General features: G+C 37.9%; 1 protein-coding gene across 8 annotated transcripts in view; it reads left to right on the forward strand.

The window, feature by feature from the left end:
* Nucleotides 1–20,594, forward strand: part of LOC127442281 (TRAF2 and NCK-interacting protein kinase-like) — a 215,890-nt gene that overhangs the window by 3,879 nt on the left and 191,417 nt on the right. For all 8 annotated transcript variants that reach the window (XM_051700171.1, XM_051700175.1, XM_051700173.1 and 5 more), the window contains exon 2: nucleotides 12,372–12,437. In XM_051700171.1, the coding sequence (XP_051556131.1) occupies nucleotides 12,372–12,437 (66 nt within the window). The remainder of the gene's footprint in view (nucleotides 1–12,371; nucleotides 12,438–20,594) is intronic.

Here is a 20,594-nt window from a genome sequence, read left to right on the forward strand (position 1 = left end):
AGCAATGGTGTTATTAGCCTTGGTTTTGATATGGGTTGGCAGAATGACCTCCGTTCACCCATATTAATGAGGTGGTGTTTTTCCACAATGCAGACTAGACTTATTTTACTCATGGCTTTGACAGGCCTGCTGTTTAGCTTTGGAGTAGGGGATTTAGTTCAGACATTCATATCAAAATTCAAGGTTATATTCTTTAAGCAGGATAGTCATGACAAAAAGGATGGAACGGAGCGTTCACTCAGAACACTAATATACTCGGGATGTGCAAAGCTACATATTTTCAAAATCGACTGTTCTGTATTTTGCCTGAACGGACAGTTCGGACTGCTGAGAGGATTATTGGTTGCCCCCTGCCCTCCCTTCAAGAACTATACACTTCCAGAGTGATGAAAAAGGTTGTAAAAATCACTCTGGACCCCACTCACCCTGCCCACTACCTTTTTGAACTGTTCCCTTCTGGCTGACCCTACAGAGCTCTGAGCAACAGAACCGTCAGGCACAGGAACAGTTTTTTCCCTCAGGCTATCCATCTCATGAACAGTTAAAACCGCCCCACTGAGCAATAATTAATGTGCAATACACAGCTTAGTCTTTTTATATTATACAACACATCCAACCTCTTCTGCCATTACATTTCCTTGCACCGTATATAACAGATTTGTATTTAGATTTGCACTGTGCGTGTGCATGCGTGTGTGTGCGCGTGTGTGTGTGTGTGTGTGTGTGTGTATATATATATATATATATATATATATATATATATATATATATATATATATATATATATATATATTACTAATTGCAATTTAAAAAGCCACAGGTGTGGGAAATTAACCTTTAATTGCCATTTAAACCAGTGTATGTCACCTTGTGTGTCTGTAACAAGGCCAAACATTCAAGGTCAAATGTAAACTTTTGATCAGGGCCATTTGGGTGATTTCTGTTACCATTATGATTTAAAAAAGAGCCAAACAACTATGTAATAATAAGTGGCTTCATATGATCACTATCCTTAAATAAAAAATTAAATTTTTTGCATGATCAGTCCTATTTTCAAAATCAATGCCAAACTTTCAAAATTTCTGCCAGGGTATGCAAACTTTTGAGCACAACTGTGTGTGTGTGTGTGTGTGTGTGTGTATATATATCTATTGTCTACATGTCTGTTGTGTATTCTATATATACTTTTTCTTTTCAATTTTTTTTAACTTTTTTTTTTAAGTCTTGGTGCTGTTTTGTGTTGTTGTTTACTGGAGGCTCCTGTCACCAAGACAAATTCCTTGTATGTGTAAGCATACTTGGCAATAAAGCTAGTTCTGAATGACTAGTTGACTAATCGGTCTTAAGGAACTTCCACATATAAGGCCCTATGATTTCCTTGATTTTTAATTATTAAACCGCAAAAGGCTGTGATTTCGTAAAATACATATACAATCTGCATGTGCTGTGTGCTTCAAAGTGAATGTGCGAAACCGGCCGCTCTTACATTTGAAACAATATCATGATCGGCAGGTGTGCTCTGTGTGTGTAGTAGATGACAGAGAGCAGGGTGCTCATTCACTTTATAGCACGTAGCACATACAGACTATTTATTTAATCACACTGGGCCATGTAGCGAACTGCTTATGCGGCGGTGAGAACCGTCTGAGGACTGAAAATTATGGTGTTTGAATGATACTGCATTGACTTACATTGAGTGTAAGCTGACATATTAAAAAAATTACTGAGTGCACCTTTAAAGTCACAAATTTTGCATTAATGTGCAAACTATCTGACAGCTAAAGCACAGCACTCCATTTTCAGACTAATTAAAGCACTGTCGCTAAAATATCAAAACAAAATCTACATGTACAAGTTGTACTCCTTAATCCCTATCATATACCCCCTGAGAGTGTTTGTGTGGCTTGGAATTGGGCCTTAAGATCCTACTTTCATTCATTCTCTTCCACAATCTCTCAATTTGAGACTTTACACTTTCTTCCCATTCAGAGGCTTGGTGAGATGAAGGAAAATCACTGGGCCTGGTACTGTGAAGGCCAGGTGGTGTTCCGTCTGCTTCCCTCCCTCACCGACTTCCGTACACTCTGCTCTGCAAGTGTACTTTGGCAAAATTGTAGGATAGATGGTGAGAGCATACCTGCACTCCTTCCACAAAGAACAGTAGTAACAGAAGGGGCTGTGAAAGGCTCTGCAGGTGATGCCATGGGTGTGTGTAGTACTCTTTGTGAGGGCTGCTGGCAGAAGCAATTTAGTTTTGAGCACCTCTGTTTTTCTTGTGGGAGAATTATAAATGTGTGACTCACTTGCTGTCACACCCCTGGAACTGAGCCGGATTCCATTTACTGCCTTTCAGGCCAGAGTAATTTTTGTAGCGCACAATTTTTTTAATATACATTCCTGTTGAAAAGACCAGGAATGGTCACCAGCAAATGTAATGTTTTGGATGCCAACCCTTGCTAACTTAACAAGCAAGCCTCTCTTGTTCAATCAGCTTAATCAGAAAGATCATGCTGGTTGACCATAATGTTTGCTCGAGAATAACATCGCTAGCCTGTTCACCAGCTAGACAAGCACCAAACAAACATAAATTATGCTGGTCTAAGCGGATCTTTTCAGCAGGGATGATCTAGAGATAAAAATAGCCACAATATCTAAAAAGGTTGATACACTTAAGAACAAGAAATATTTGTAATTTTTTTATTCTGTATCGTTCTCACGTTAATGCGGAAAAAACGCCATTAATGGACATGACAGTTGTGAAAGCGTCACTTATCTATAGGCTATGTGATGAGGGAAACCATCCATAATGCTTTAAAACCAGCAGACTTTGACTTTCTGGATATCAGTCTGAAACCTTAAAGGCAGTGCAAAAACAGAAGTGCAAAATTGTTTTAAAAGTAATTTTTATTATTATTTTTTTTATTTTATATGAATCATCATGCTATCACTTTATTTATTTTTTTTTTAAATCTTTTTTTAAAAACCTTTTTATCTTGTATCTTTCACTTTGGCTCTCTTAAAAAATTTTGTCCTGTCATGTGTTGTCCAAATCCAATGTTTAATGGAAATGATGTATTGTTAGAACTGTGAAAAAGTTTTTGTACCTCTTTGTATATGTTTAAGCATTTAAAACAGTGATCTGATGACAGGACAAGGTAAGTTGCAAAATATCGGTGTCATTATCAGTCTATAGTTTTTTTAAAATCGGTATTGGCCAAAACATTTCATATTGGTGCATCCCTACTTTAAATTAATTCCCTTTTAAAGCACCACCACTACACCCATACAAATGCAGACAGGCATCTTTGCCGACTCTCCCTATTTTCGAATGTCTTGCACCATGAACCTTGCACTTTTAAGATGACAAGTCAAGTTTAAAATATTTGACATGGCAGTCTGCACAGCTGTTTTTGAACACAAGAAAGTGTCCTATGTAAACCCCCTAAAAAACGTGTCAGATCTGGGTCAGCTGAACTAGAAACCAGCTTAATTATTCACATCTTCCTTAAGGCCAATTAGTCAAGTCATTCAGGTAATCCACCAACCACTCAAATGTATAATAGTTTTGCATAAGCCAAATACATTCAACAAGACAGCAAAATGCATAGTTGTTTATGAAGGACTGAACTGCCAGTTCTTGCAAATTCACATCTGCTAGTGCTGTAATTGAAAGAGCTTGTGGGTTTATGTAGCCTATAAAGACAAGAGGGTTTTTTTGTTTGCAGTTAGCTTGTGCCTTGCAGCGTTAGCTCTCCTGAATCTCCTCTCCTCGCTCTCAATCACTGTGCACTCCAGCACACGTCCGCTGACCTATTTCCTGCCTGCAGTATGCTGAAGTGCTAATGTGGACTTTCATTTAGTTGTGACTTATTTCCTTTTTTCCTAAGTGAGTTAAACAGACTGGCATACCCGTTTAAGATGATTTTCACCCAAGGTTTCTCATATAGGAAACGCTGTCTGTGGTCTCTATTAACTTTTGACAGCAAGCAAAGAGAAACGGTTTAGGGAAGATGATTTTTTGAGGATTTAAAAAAAAATAAAAAATAAATGAGCCATTGGAATTTCCTCATTCTTGTCCAGCCCCTGCTGCCAACTGATGTTAAATACAAAATAAGATTAAATTCACTATAGTTGCTTTCTTAATAAATGTGCAAAATCACATTTTACTTAAGTAAATAGTTTGTCACCTGTGATGGATCATCTATTCTTGCCATAGGGTGGTTGTAACTGTTTGCCATTATAGCAGATATTTGCCAGCCCAGAGGTTTGCAAGAACTGTTTTCCAGTATTGGAAAACTGTCTATTGTTGCCAATTTGCCACAGATTTGTAACTTTACCACTACACAAGAACTGTATACTTATGGCAAATAAAAACGTTTATTTTCTGCAAACTTAACCACTTGCCACAAGTTTCACCGCAAATAGTTTTTGGAGGGTTTTCATCCGAACACTGGTTGTCAATCTTTTAGATTTTCTGACTTTTCTGCTGCCGTTACCCAGGCTCTGTGGATAGTGGAAGAATAGTATTATTATCTTATAATATCATAGCCTAACATGTTTTCATCCAGTCAAATTTCAATGGATACAAATACTGTCCTACATTTTTCCCACTGAATATTCTTTCACTCTAAAATAAGTCACAATATGTATGTTAAATGCATTGTAAATACTGTTGTATGTTGCCTTTTGAGTAGTTTTATAGTTTGTGATCTGCAGCAGAATTGCACTGTAATAGTGGGGTTTCCCTTTTACATAAAAACTCTGGGATTCCCCCAGTTTACGAGCGCAAATATGTGAACGTGAGGGACCACTGATATTTTACATTGGTGTGTATAAATGGGTATAGTTTATAGTGTATGTGCTTTTCCCACTGTACTCCTGTATTTTGAATTCTTTCCAATTTGTTGACTTGTTATTGTGCACCATCCTATAACGTTTGTTATCCGGTCTGTTCACGCACATGTGCACTCCTCAGAAACCTGTTAGAATGCCTCTTATGCGTTTACGTGGCCACATTAAGCTGCGTTCCTCGGTGTGTTATACTGCTTTCTCTCGGCGTAAGGAAATCAATGTTTTTGTTTACATTACATTTTAGAATGCTGCTTTCTGCAAAAAACCCTGGAATAAACTTTATTTATTTTATTTTTTTTTAAGTGCATGTAAATGTGATCAGTGTGTCGTGTCTTTCTTTGCACCTCTTGCAAAATGTCGATTGTTTTGATAATGTCATTCTTGGTTGCATTACAAATAAAACCTATGTAGTTGTTAAGCAGTGTTCTTAATTCACTAATAAAAATGTGTTCGTAGTCTTGGCTTGAGTCAGCACTCCACGCTACCTTTGTTAATCAGTATTGGCAGCATAGGATGCTAGCACAAATAGATACCTGCCTATGGTATGGGATTTCAGTGCCAAAGGTTCATGTTATTACTGTGGTATTGATCAGCAGTTCAGGAGACTCTGGGCCGGTTGCGTAAACATAGCCAATAACTTAAGACTTGGTCTAACAATTAGTCTGAAGCTAAAGATGCCATAGAAAGCCTGTTGCGTAAAACAAGCTCACAGTTGTTTTTAGGAAGACAGTCTAATTGCCATTGCATTGTGGGAATGTAAGACACTGAAGTTCTTAAAATGGCTGGCAGTGGGCACTCAACAGTTTTCCTTGCTGGAAAATATTTGCCTATTAGAAGAATGCACTTCAAAATCGATTGTAATGAACAAATTTAGTGATTTTAAGTTTTGTTGCAATAGTAGAAGTCAAATCTTCTTCAAAGTCTCAACTCAAGCTCCTTCTATCCCTCAACTGAAGCCCCCACAAGCTTAGCTGACAGTTACTTTCCATGGCAACATGGAATGTAAACAAACGTTAGCCTAGGGGTGTGCGGTCTTACATTTTGTCTTAAATTAGACCGATCTAAGTTTTTATACAACTGATTGAAAAGGTTAAGACCAAAATTTTAGACGACTAACTTGTAAGACTAGTCTAAAACAGTTTTATGCAACCGGCCCTTGCTCTCCCAGGGTTCTGTTGGGTATTGATGTCAGAACCATCTTCTTCATTTGCCTTTTACATGACTCACTGGCTTGTGAAGACAGTTATGCCCTTCCCCAGACAGCATAGTTGTGTGCTGCATCAGATATTTAGGAGAAAGGAAAAAATGTGAAATGAGTTGTGAGCAAGGCCTGAGGACAGTGTGTTTCATGAGAATCCAATAAATGTATTTGCATGCATGCACAGTTGCATAATATTTAACTGGAGTTTTGCTGTCTTGACATGTGGGAACATACAGCGGAATTACCTTTGTATGTGTTGATGGTTAATACCTGAAATATATTTTGAAAGCATTCACTATAATTAGCAGGAGGTAGAGGTGGGCGGTATGACCCAAATGTTATATCACGGTATGAGTAATTTTATATAATGTAACAATATATACAGTTGAAGTCAGAAGTTTACATACACCTTAGCCAAATACATTTAAACTCAGTTTTTCACAATTCCTGACATTTAATTGTTGAAAACATTCCTGTCTTAGGTCAGTTAGGATCACCACTTTATTTTAAGAATGTGAAATGTCAGAATAAACTTGTGCAGGTCCACAATTTTTTTCTGAGGTCTTGGCTGATTTCTTTTGATTTTCCCATGATGTCAAGCAAAGAGGCACTGAGTTTGAAGGTAGGCTTTAAAATACATCTAGTGGTACACCTCCAATTCAGGATACCTCCTTTCAGAAGCTAATTGTCTAAAGGCTTAACAACATTGTCTGGAATTTTCATAGCTGCTTAAAGGCACAGCTAACTTAGTGTATGTAAACTTCTGACCCACTGGAATTGTGATTTAGTCAATTAAAAGTGAAACAATTGTTGGAAAAAAAGTGTATGACTTTCTTCTGCAGAATACAAATGAAGATTTTTAGAAAATTATCTTGGCTCTGTAGGTCCATCCAATGCAAGTGAATGGGGTCCAACTCTTTAAAGCTCCAAAAAGCACATAAATGCAACATAAAATTAATCCACAAGACTCCAATGGTTTAATCCATGTCTTCTGAAGCATCTGGCCATTGCAGTCTCTAGGGACACGATCATGATTTCAAACTCAGTTACACTTCCTAGTGCTTGATGCATGCACAGAGCATTAGATGGTGGTAGGAAGTGAAATTGAACTAGAAATCATGATCACCAAATAAACTGCAGATGTCAAGATTTAAAGTGAAAAGAGAGTTACGTTTTGGTCTGTTCTTACCAAAAAACCAACTGGATTGAAATGGATTAAACCACTGGAATCTTATGGTTTACTCTTATGCAGACTTTATGTGCTTTTTGCAACTTCAAAGTTTGGACTCCATTCACCTGCATTGTATGGACCTGCAGAGCTGAGATATTCTTCTAAAAATCTTCATTTGTACTCTGCAGATGAAAAAGTCATACATATCTGGGATGGCATGAGGGTAAATGATGAGAGAATTTTCATTTTGGGTGAACTATTCCTTTAAGAGCTTCTAGGCTAATACAAATGGCTCCATGAACCCCACTGAACAGACAACCTTCTTTTAGCACAGACAGTGAAGGTTGTTGAAGCAATTTCAGTGAAGCTCACAGCATTAAGACCACCATGGTGTGAAATGAAGTTTGTGAGTGGCCATAAACCCGATTGTTTTCCTCAGCTAGCAAATTTGACTGAACCAGTTTTTTCCCTGAGGGATCCTAGCCTGAAATGCTTATATGGTTCCATACAAACAAACAGAACATTTATCTATTAATTGTAAAAAAAAAAATAAATAAAAAAAATACTTCCATTTTCTACTTTGGGTAAAAACAATAGCCTAGTTGTCAATAGAGATATTAACCATGTGGGTTGGTCTAAAAAAAGGTAACAGAAAACAAGAGCGAAGCAAGGATACTAATCATTGAGAAATCCTGGCAATGCATAAGGGAGGAACAGGTTGACTGGATTGGCTTGCTGTAGACATCAGACATTGTGATTTATAGACATGTGCTTCTGTATAATTGTTGTTTGTGTGGCATAGTTAGAAAGTTGCTGATGTGGGTTTAGGTTAGGGCTGCAACTAACGATTATTTTGATAATCGATTAATCTAATGGTTATTAGAATGATTATTCTGCAATTATTGCAACGATTGATCATTAGCTCTTAACTTATTATTCAGCTTGTGCCCCGACTTAAAAGGTTGTATTAAACGTGCTTACTAACAATAAAGAGGACAACATTCAGTAAAGAAATTCCCTCAAAAAATCCTATTACTATCAAGTGTTTTTGTCTTGTTTTCCATTTAAAATTGTCTAAAAATAAATTTACTTAAAGGAACATATAATATATTTAGACTTGATTTAAGAGACAAATAAAAGTGTATTTTGTATATAAGTGTATTTTTTTTCACTTGGTTATACTTCTGCAGTAAAGACAAAATATTTTCAAGATCTATTCTCTAAAGCAAGTCTAAATATCTTACATTCACCTGAGAAGCAGCATATATCTTTTTATATATATATATATTTAAAGGATTTTTAGATATTTTAAAATATATATATATTTTTTTTCCTCTCCCCTTTTTCTCCCCAATTTGTAATACCCAATTCCCAATGTGCTCTAGGTCCTCGTGGTGGCGTAGTGACTTGCCTCAATCCGGGTGGTGGAAGACGAATCTCAGTTGCCTCCGTGTCTGAGACCGTCAGTCCGCGCATCTTATCATGTGACTTGAGCGTGTTACCGCGGAGACAACGCGTGTGGTGCTATTCTCCACGGCATTCACGCACAACTCACCACGCGCTCCACCGAGAGCGAATCACATTATAGTGACCACGAGGATGTTACCCCATGTGACTCTACCCTCCCTAGCAACTGGGTCAATTTGGTTGCTTAGGAGACCTGGCTGGAGTCACTCAGCACGCCCTGGATTCGAACTCGTGACTCCAGGTGTGGTAGTCAGCGTCTTTCCTTGCTGAGCTACCAAGGCCCCAAAATATTTGTATTTTTAATATAATATTCAACATTCTCAGATAAGTTTTTCTTCTGCAGTATAGCTGCTAAAATAAATGTATGTTGTTTTAAAGGAGTTTTAGATATTTATATTGGAAAACAAGCCAAAACAAAAACAAATCAAAAACATATTTTGTTGCAGTGTATAATGGGGAGAAGACTACCCTCTCTCACTTTTGTTCACTTCAATCCATTTTATTAATAAAGCTGCGTATTGCCAATTTTCTTCACGATAAGAAATGCACAGTGACATATTATGATTCCATAAGCACGAGTCATCACGTTATTATCTAGCTGCAGCAAGCGCATGTGAGGGGGACGAGCGTACCCATGCCAGAGTGTGCTTCAGCGGGGTGCAGTTTCAATCTCTTCCCCCTTAGATCGGGACATTCGCGCAACTCATAGAAGAGGCACAGACTACACAGAGAAATGCCAGTTTCTGTGTTTGTAGTTCATGATCTGCTTCGGTATTATTTGAACTTTAATAAAGCTATAACACATGAAATATAACTGCATTTAAGATGTAACGCCAGGGTGTTTCCTTTAAAGATGCTCGACATGCAAGTTTCGCTTCAGTGGAGTGGCAGCTCCAGCTCTGCTTATTCCACAATGAGAGTGCTTCTGTATTTACTTATTTTGTATTTTTGAATTACAATTCCATCATACTTTGCAATCTACATCACCTGAAGCTGTTTGGAAAGTTTAGAGTGCATCTGGACTGTGAGTTTTAATTCTTCCTCTCCTCAGTCAGGCGCGACCTGCAGTGCTGCTCTCTCGCGTCATCATTAGAGTTTAATGTGATCTCATGTAATGTTAAATGAGAGCAAATGACTATTCGACAATGAACATTTTTGTAGACAATTTTTTATTGTCGACATTGTCGATAACGTCTTCTAAACATTTCAGCCCTAGTTTAGGTGTTGGCCATGTTTTTCTAAGCTTGCAAAAAAGAAAATGCAGTCTGATCACCTGCTGCTATAAATTTAGCTTTCATTGGGTTTGTTTGTGTGTCTTTGTTTGTGGCAGATTTCTTTCATTGTGGGGACTGTGAGTTCTCTGTGCAATATCTGACCGCTCTCTTTCTCAGATCTGTATAGCCAAAAACATACCCAACATCCAAATATGCATACTTATCCATACTATGCCAAAAGCATTATGTCAATAAGTAGTTGTCCGATCATAAAACAGAGGTGAGAAATGCCCAGATGACCTGCTACATTCGGTGAGATTCGTAAGTGCGAGATGCCTTTTTTTTTTTTTTTTTTCAACTGTAATTTGTCTTAAATACATCATGATAGTTGTTCCTCGGGCTTAAATTGTGCTTGTTTAGCAAAACCAGAGTAAAAACATTTTTTTTGGGGTTGTTCTTACTGTCACTAAGTCAAACCTTCAAATGTCTGTGCTGTTAAAGTGGATGTTGTTATTCTGGTAGCTTGCTGTAAACATGCTGATTTTAACAAACTTGCTCCACAAGATTATCCTCAAACTTCCACTCTGCCAATAAAGTTGTTGACTTGGAAGAACTGATTGTAGTTGAAGGGAGTTCATACCAAGGTTTGCTATAGTGCCCCTTGTGGCAATGCTGAGAATGCAATTCATACTAGCGTTGTATAAATTGCAGTATAACACATTTTGAAACGCAACAACTGTGAAATCGAGTTTGCGTAGCTAGAAGTGTTTGCGTTCGCATTCTTGTGTAGTATGTTCGGGCATAATACATAGTCAGTGTCATGGCACTGGTCTCTCAATGGCTAAAGGGCTCAGCTTGCAGACAAGGTGCATTTCTGAAACCGTCAATTCAACATTCAGCTTCACAAGTGTTGTTGAGCCGACTGTCTAGTTGGCAGCTCCACTGCAGTTTTTTTTTTTTTTTTTTGGCTAGTCAGCATGACAAGATTTTACTCATCTCCAGAGAGCCAAACCATGTAGTCGTCCACAGCTCTCTAGATGATGGCAGAATCCTTATGCGTGAAATACAGTTTAGTATCAACCATAATGATGAATGCTGACTCCCCATGGTACCTTAAAGGAGTAGTTCACCCAAAAGTGATAATTCTGGTATATTTACTCGACCTCATAATGTCCCAAACCCACATGACTTTCTTTCTTCCATGGAACACAAAAGAAGAAATGCTGAATATACTGGCTACTGTTTTCTATTTAATGAAAGTGAATAAAGAATTAAAAAAAAAAAAAAAATTTCTTTGAGCCTAGTCCTCATCTAGGATCCTCATTCATTTTCATTATTTTACATTTTTCAAAATATTTATTCTTTTGTGTTCTATAGAAGAATGAGTGTTATACAATTTTGTAACAACATGAGGGGGAGTAGATATTGGGGTGAATTCTTTCTTTAACTGGAACTGCAACAGAAAACACTCATATATATATTTTATATATATATATATATATATATATATATATATATATATATACACACACACACACTCTTCTGGATTTTCCTTTTAAGCAATGTCATCATTGAAGACATCGCTCCCTCTTTACTGCTTTATCATAACTGCTTCCTCTCAGTAAGACCAGGGTGATTTGTGAGCAGGCTTTTGAGATGTAGGCTACATATAGGATAAGTACACACAACTTGTTACAAACTCTACAAGGTGGTGTTGGAGTGAAGCCAGGTTGAATGACACACAGTGAAACGGCCTCCCTGGACCTCCCTTTTGTATTTGGCATCTGTTAATTTACGTGTTAGAGTGTTGGATTTGAATCTCACACTTGGTTGGGTGCTGGTCAGGAGAGAGGATACATGGCAACAGTTGTGTGATGGAGGATATGAGGGGTTTTGGTGTCCGTGTGAGCTGAGAAGTAGCTTTTAGGTAAAAACACAGTGTTTGCAGCTATGTTATCAGAGCTGTTAATTATAGCCAACATGAAATCAAAACAGAGTGGACCCCCCACCCCCCCCAAATGTTTCTTAGTCTTAATATTTCATCAAAATGTAATAATTTGCACAACCTCTGAATCAGATTTCATTTTCAGCTGATGTCACCAAGCTCTCTTATTTTAGAACCCCTCCCCTCCTGTCACTTGTCATATGTACACCATGCCTATCTAGCTGCGCTGGTCCATTCTGATAAGGAACACCCACTTTTCACCATCCAGTCAATTCACAAAGGGTGAAATTATGTCCCGGCCTTCATTTATATCAGAAGGAATATCTTGTTTCACTTAGAAATATGTCACATGACAGAAGTAAATGGTAAATTACATTTTAACATCTGAATTTTTCGCAACATATTGCAAATAAACAAACCCTCTAAAGTTGACTTCAAATAGACATATTGGCGATGTTATGATTGTTGCTCTTTCTTTTTTTTGCTCCTACTTTAACTAAACACATGTTCTTCTCTCTTTAGGACCCGGCAGGAATATTTGAGCTGGTGGAACTGGTCGGCAATGGCACGTACGGTCAGGTATACAAGGTAAAATCCTATCCTTCATTTTTTTTTTTTTTTTAAGTCTTTTTTAATTGGAATATCAGTTAAGGGATGCAACAGATTTGGTATTAGAAAAGGAGAGGGTGTGCTGTTCTCTTTCACAGGTACGTTCTGGGACTTCTGTCATTCTCTCATTCATTTAATCAAACTCACATTTCATCAATCTAGTATTCAAAGCATCAAAAGCCCCAGAAAAATGCTCTTTGTTCTGCGTACAGTTTTGGAAACAAGGTACCCTTTCTAGCAGCCTTCTGCGCATCTCTCTCTTTTTCTCACTTTTAAACTAACATTGCAATGTTGCACTTTCAGATGACAGTCTCGATGACTGTAAATTTTGCACTCTGTTGCCTCCTAAATGAATAATGCTTTTTCAGCCATGGGAACCCAAACAATAGCACTTAGTTGTGGGATATTCATTGAACTCTCTGTATTTTAAAACATTTGATGTCTCATTTAAAGTGTTTGATTTCTAATTTCTGATCTCATGAAAATTGTGACTCTGGTGACATCTTTGTAAAATAATATTATGTGGTTCATTACACGGATGAGGCCGCTGAGTGAAACTAAAAGTTTCAACAAATCTTACCTCCCTAGCTTAACAATGAAGTATGCTATTTCTGAGCCACTAGCACCTCCAAACGAAATTGCAAATTGTTAAAATTTGTTTTCAAAACACCCCCTTTCTGCCATTGGTCAAACAAAGAGAGTCCCACCCCCAACTCACACCATTGGTTGAGTCAATGATATTATGTTTCTATAGACAAGTCACTCAAAACAAACACATTTTCACTGCACCATAGTGCTGAACAGTGTCGTTGACACAGTGATTACAGTTTTCGAAAAAATTAAAGAATATTCCAAATTATATGCAAGTTACGCTCAATCGACAGCATTTGTGGCATAATGTTGATTACAACAAAAGCAAATTGACTCGTCCCTCCTTTTCTTTAATAAAAGCAAAAATTTAAGTTGCAGAGAGGCACAATGGAAGTGAATGGGGCTAAGGAGGGTTTTGGAGGGTTGAAAGGTTAAAATGTGAAGCTTATAATTTTATAAAAGCACTTTGACTCTTCTATTAAAACTCAAGTATTATCTGAGCTGAAAAGTTGTGTAAATCATAATTTTTACAGTCGTTTTAGAGTTTGTTGAAATTACATCATAATTACAACAAAGTTGTAAAATTGGCTATTTCTTTGCACAGAAAATGTTAGTAATTGATTTTATCACACTAAAATCATGTTAACACTCATATTGTTTGCGTCTTTTGGCTATACTTTTTAGATACTTTTGAGAATTTTTACATTTATGGATTGGCCCCATTCACATTCACCAAGTACCTCACTGTAGCCCAGGTTTTTGCTTTTTTTTTTTTTAAAGAAAAGGAGGGGCATGTCAAAATATATATATATTTTTTTTTTGTGGTAATCAATATTATGCCACAAATGCTGTCAATTGAGCTTACTTGTATTGAACAAGGAATAATCCTTTAACCCATGAATGGCTTACTTACAGTTGTCTCCGCATATTAAGCTTGTATAGAAGGTATTTTAACACACAAAATGTTACATACTTCAGCTTTTAAGCCTAAATCTAGCCAATAGTGTGATAAAAGCAAATGTGAGATGAAAAACACAATTGCTGAAGCAACCACATAATTTTTGGTGCTTCTATTACTCTTTTGGTTCTTGTGTCGACTCTTATGCTCTCCAGCAAGTGCAGCGCTTTATCAGTTGAGCAACCGTGCAATTTGATTGCACTCTAACAATCTTGTAAATGTAGTTACTTATTTAATAATAACATTAAAATGCATCGCACTATAGTAAAAGTGTTTTGATATCATTATGTGTGAAACGGGAAAAATATATAAGAACTGATCTGCAGTGTTTATCTCACAAGGAAACTGCTGCGATGCGTAAAACAAGACACGTAAAAATCATAATCAAAAATGTAGGTATAGTAATGTGTTTCTGTGAGACTAGATTAGTCATTTACCCTTCTGAAAAACGGCTTAAACCAGGCTAAGGTAGTTTGCTGATGTTCAGCTTGTCTAGCTGGTCTTCCAGCCTAACCAGAACACAAGTACCCTAAACACCACTAAAACCAGCAAAACAGACTAACATAATCTGCACACTATGTTGGCCAGGCTTTGAGACCACCTTAATCTGATTTAAGCAGGATTTTTATCCCCAGCTAGGTAGAATCTGTTCACCCTAAAATGAGTGGCCAGACAACATTGTGGGGGAGTATTAGATATACCTGGACATAAGCTGAGAGCTTGGTCTCTCCTCCTGATAGAGTATTAATTCATAATTCAGTTATATCTCAGCTTAAACTGGACCCACACAGCCCACTAGAACAGCATACAAGTACAAAGCTGCTCCCTGTTGCCGAACCAGGACACATGCTAGTGAGGAGGAGACAAGAACGAGGGAGGGGTGCCCACAAGATAGGCATAGAGAAAGGGGGAAGCAGTGGAGGAAGAGAGATGAGAACTGACTCTGTGCTGGAGTTAGCAGACATGGAGCCTAAAAGAGGCTCTTTAGTGGGAGGAATGTGATAAGATAGTGTCTGATGTACACACATCTCTCTTTGCCTTGAAGCCTGTGGCAGACATTCATACACACACACGTTTTAGTTTTGTGGAGCGAGACAATCTCTGCTTAGACAGGGAGGTGAATCTCTTCCGCTTGGCTTCCTTTTGGTCACTTAGTGGGGCTCTGCTCTGTCGTCAGAGGTTGTCCTTTATTTCTCACACACATAGGGCTGTTTTCGGTGCACAGGTGTGTGAGGAACCTGAATGTACCATAAGCACACCTCATCCATCAGCCTCACAGTCCCGCGTCTATCAGTCCCATCATTACCTTCAAATCCCATCGGCCACAAACCCTGTACAATTTACATGAGATCAGGTTTATAGCAGAGGAGATTGGATCAAATGCTGCGGTTGATGCTGTTAATATCCCATCCTTTGGATCCATATGGCACGGGGGATTATTTTACCTTGGCTGTTAAAAAGTGATTGACGAGGCCTGGTGGAAGTGAAGGTCGTTCGGTTGTGTGTGGAAGTAGCCACAACACGTGTCAATGTGAGATGGGTTGTGGCCAGTTGTCACTAGCCCTAGAAACAATATATTTTTTTTATTTTATTGAGAGAGATTCGGATATTTACATACGCTCACTGAGCACTTTATTAGAAACACCTGTACACCTACTTATTCATGTGATTATCTAAACAGCCAAATGTGTGGCAGCAGTGCAGTGCATAAAAGCACGCAGATATGGGTCAGGAGCTTCAGTTAATATTCACAGCAACCATCATAATGGGGAAAAAATGTGATCTCAGTGATTTTGACTGTGTCATGATTGTTTGTGCCAGACTCTCCTTGGATTTTCATGCACAAGTGTCTCTAGAGTTTACTCAGAATGGTGCCAAAAACAAAAAAACATCCAGTGAGTGGCAGTCCTGCAGACGGAAATGCCTTGTTGATGAGAGATAGGTCAACGGAGAATGGCCAGACTGGTTTGAGCTGACAGAAAGTCTACAGTAACTCAGATAACCACTCTGTACAATTGTAGTGAGCAGAATAGCATCTCAGAATGCACAACACGTCAAACCTCGAGGCGGATGGGCTACAACCGCAGAAGACCATGTCGGACACTTTATTAAGACCATTGTGTTCCTAATAAAGTGCTCAGTGAGTATATAGGTAGTTTGACACTGTTGGGTGACCGATTTGATTGCGTCATTCACAGTGTCATGGTAGTAGGCGGTTGCTGCACAGAACTTTTGACGGGCTTTGTTTGCAACAATTCTCTGACTGGTGAAACTTTTCAGCTACCTGCGTAGTGTAGTTATTCGCTAGGAATTCCGCTATTAAACACGTAAAAAAAAAATAAAGTGAAGTTGAAATAATGCGGAACGATGGCTTCAACAGAAGTATATACCATCATGCAGGAGTGCATCCTGTGTGTATGCCATTGTTGTTAAGATCAGAATGTTTCTACCATTATTTTTTTTATTTATTTTTTTTGTCAGTTGTTCTCAAGATTTAACATGGAGGCAGCATTTTGTATAAAATATTTAATAGTCAACTGCATTTTCTGCAGTTGCTATATCTGTCAATTTTGCCTCAGGGCCAGTTAAAATGTCACCAGGGTGAATAAAAATTTGAAATATAGCAGAAAAACTTTTATCTGTTGAGCCCTGTCTCGTTGGAGAGCTATGGATGCCAAGACCTGGAATGTGTTCTGCATAAGAAAGTTAAGGCCAGTCATTTCAGCTGTGTTGGCAACCAGTGAATGGAAGATCTGCCTGGTGAGAGACTTCAAACCACCAGTGAGCACTTTTCCCCATCTTATTTATAATGGAACAGCAGCAGATACAGTTCCTGAAAAGAACTCGACAGGTCTGCAGACAGATCCCAGGAGATTTCCGTATGAGGTCTGGAATTGCGTGTGTCCTGACTGCTTTCCACCTCTCCTTCGCTGAGGCAGGATGTGGGTGCCAGACATGGATCATAAAAACCATTGTGTACTGTCCAGTTTGTAATGAAGTCATCTCTCCCTTTTTTATCTTTTCCTCCACTTCTTTCTGCCACCTCTTTATCTGAGATGCACAAATACGCCAGTTGTTTGTGGTTGTTTCAACAGGAACTGATAAGGCTGACTAGTGTGCTACTTTTTGACAAGCATGGGTCTATGTTGATGGTGAGTGTGTCCATCCCAACTCAGTCTGTTTATAGTTGATGCTATGCTTCCTTTTTCCTGCTGTAGCCCACCTTGGAGGCAGTGGTTTGTAGCTTCAGAGTAGGCTGAAAATGGGACTCAGAGCTTCATCATGCTTAGTTGGCCTGACTGAGCTGCAATACTGGGAGATTTAGTCTCTGGTCCTCCTCCTCTTGCCTTGTCTTCTGACCTGGCATCCCACTCAGCCTGTTGTTGTCTTCTGTGGTTTGTGGTACACACTATATGGCTAGAAGTATGTAGAAACCCAAACACCACACCCAAATGTGCTTGTTGAGCATTTAATTTCTAAACCATAGGCATTATTAAAGAGTTGGTGCTTTCTAACAGCTTCCACTCTTCAGGGAAGACTTTCCCCCAGATGTTGGAACATTGCTGTGGGGGTTTGCTCCCATTTAGACACGAGCATCAATTAGGCCAGGTACTATGGGTTCTAGCTCGTGGTAGACTTGATTTTCTACACCTGTTAGTAATGGGTGTAGCTGAAATAACCAAACTGTTGATTAGAAGGTTGTGTCAGAATAATTTTGGCCATATATTAAGACCTGTCTTAGGAACATTTCTCCAGAGCGAAACTAAATATTCTTACATAAAGGAGCTCTAGTAGTTGTGTTGCATTCATATGTATCCTTGAAGAACATTTCCAGTTCTGCCTGGGATAGCACAGCTTTTGTTGTAGGTATTATTTTCTTAATTGAGCACTGTTGGACGAAAAAAGAACCTAGATGTGGCCACTTATGAAAGTGCATCAGAAACAACAAGGGCTTATCTGAGAAGAGAGGCACTGTGCATAGTGCTTTCAAGTTATTTTTGATGACATTGACCTATTTTTGTCTCTGCCACTGGATAAAGATATCTCCCTCTAAATGTCTCCTTGTTCAACAGAGACGCCTTGTCTGAGCAGAGGCACCTGCTCTGAAGACCTGTAGAAAAAAAGCTCTCAAATCACCCATGTCAAGCTGTTGCTTACTGAAACTGGCTTTGCATAGCTTTCTTCAGTTCTGTAACTTTCTTTCTTCCATTCTGTCTCTAAGAGTGGAAGTCAGGTTAACATCCATATGTGCAAAAAAAAAAGAAAAAAAAGAAAAGAAAAGAGAACCATTTTTGACTGACTCATTATTTTTCACAGGGAATCAGAGAAGATCAACAAGTCAACTGGAATCAGTGCGTCATGTTGACTTTATAGAATCTTATTTAGATCTGTTTCAGAACAGTCTAGATAAAATTCCTCTAGATATCAAAGCTACCAAACTGACTTTTTTTGCGCAGTTATAATCGAGCAACAACATGTTTTTGCATAGTCAAGCTACAGTCTTCATTTTTCCATCAAGGTATACATGACTCAAAACGTAATCAAATATTTGAAGGAAGTACAACAAATATGCTGGATTAAGCACGTTGCGTCATGCAACGTCTCACCAGTCTTTTGGAGTAGGTGCACAATGGTGAGGCCAATTGTGGTCTGAAAAACATGTATACATCCTGGACAAAGCTGAGCTACAATCGCATTATCTAGGTTTGTTAGTCCGACTTTGCAAAAATTTTGACTGGTTCTAAAGTGTTTACATGATATTTTATTGAGATAAATTATTGTTGTACTCCGACTGAATTGAAATTTTAAAGTGCATGTAAATGTACTGAAAGACGTACAAGAGCCTTGAAACAGGTCAGAGTAATGCCTGTTCAAGTTAAAATAAAACATATTACGTCACATTGATTCATGGGATGAAATCATTTCAAAGCTCACTGGGAAAGCTCAAGCAGTCACAAGTCTGGGAGTAGCAACATTGCCAGAATTGGAACAGTTTTGGCCTAGTGGCCTGCTTTCATGTAATGCTTTGTAATAACTGATTGAAGTTGACCATGTAGCTGAATAATTCAAACATTTTCTTTGCTGCTGTTACGGATGGTGACTCAGCTTACATTTGTCACTGGTTTTGTATGTCTTGGGTGGTTTCAGGTCTAGAGGGTGACTCCATGCTGTGAACGTGACTGGAAGAAATGAGTCCTCATTCCATAACACTGACGGCATGTTTAAATATGTCTTGCCCTTTATTGAATTGAGATCTGTCAATCCCAAAATAAAAACTGGCATCATTGCATTCACAGTTTCACCCTCTTTTGGGTTGTCACAGTACCAAATTTAGTAGTCGATACTATGTGAAATTCCATGATTCTCAATACCAATTTTGATACAACAGCAAAACTATATATTAAATAAAAGCTATTTTAACATACTCTCATATTTAAAAGTTTAATGTTAATATATCAACAAATAAGAACAATAGCACGTAACCTTTAAGTATTTATCAATGAAGTAAACATTGCTTCAAATTTAAGTAATTAAGTAAACAGTCAGTAATAAAATGAGAAACAAGAAACAAACAAAACTAACAGCTTAATCTTAATTTGTTCCAGCCATAAAACAAATAAGAATAGAACAAAGATACAAATTAAGTAAACATGGCTTATAAGTTTTTTCAGGTATATCATGGGAGTATCAAGTATTTTAGTGAACATTCAGTAATTGAAAACAATGCAGAAATTATTAAATGTAAAATAAAACTACTTAAATTATTGGCGTCTTCACTGCATGAGTATTATATAATATATTAATGCTGATTAAATGTTGTTGAAGTTTGACTGAGAAGCAAGCTTTTAATTAAAATTAATTAAAAAAAAACGTCTTCCTCTTTAGACCTTAAGAGAAAGCTACTGAAGTTATCCAGCCTAGAGCAGTGAGTGCTTTTCTCTATTTCAGTATTGTAAGTTGACTAATATTAACTATTAGGCTGTGATGCCCAATATTTTGATTTTTACTGAATTCAGCACTACCGATACTGTAGAAAGACTAATGTGGTCATCCTTTTTTATTTTACTATTGACGTGGTGCCAAAGTACTGGTACTTTTGATATCCCTAACCATATTTCCACATATCTAAACCTTAAACACAAGAAACGTCCTTTTTGTTAGACCTGCATCCACACGCCTCATCTCCTCAGCTTTCTTCATCAGCAGTTGCCCACAGGCCACTTGATCTAATTTTTCTTGACCAGACTCTATTAATGTCTGTAGACAATGTACCAGCCTATGAATATGAGACCGGCAAAGCTTGTTTTCACTTTGTACTGGTTTCAATCAAGTCAGCATTTTCTCATACTTCACTCACCCTGATAACACCGCAGGCAGTCATGTGATTTTTGTGAGACTAGTGTTATTTTGACTCAACACTATTATTGCATCCGAACCCAGTGCTGCTTCAGTTAATAGATAAACCATAGAGGATGAAGCAAACATGAATGATCATTCCCAAAGTGTCTCAGTAGTCTTTGTGTGTTTTGGGAATTTTGGAGATTCCACACTGCTGTTCTGTTACAATGACACTCCAGATTTACATC

This window comes from Myxocyprinus asiaticus, chromosome 6 (genome assembly GCF_019703515.2).
Source record: "Myxocyprinus asiaticus isolate MX2 ecotype Aquarium Trade chromosome 6, UBuf_Myxa_2, whole genome shotgun sequence".
Classification (NCBI taxonomy): Eukaryota; Metazoa; Chordata; class Actinopteri; order Cypriniformes; family Catostomidae; genus Myxocyprinus; species Myxocyprinus asiaticus.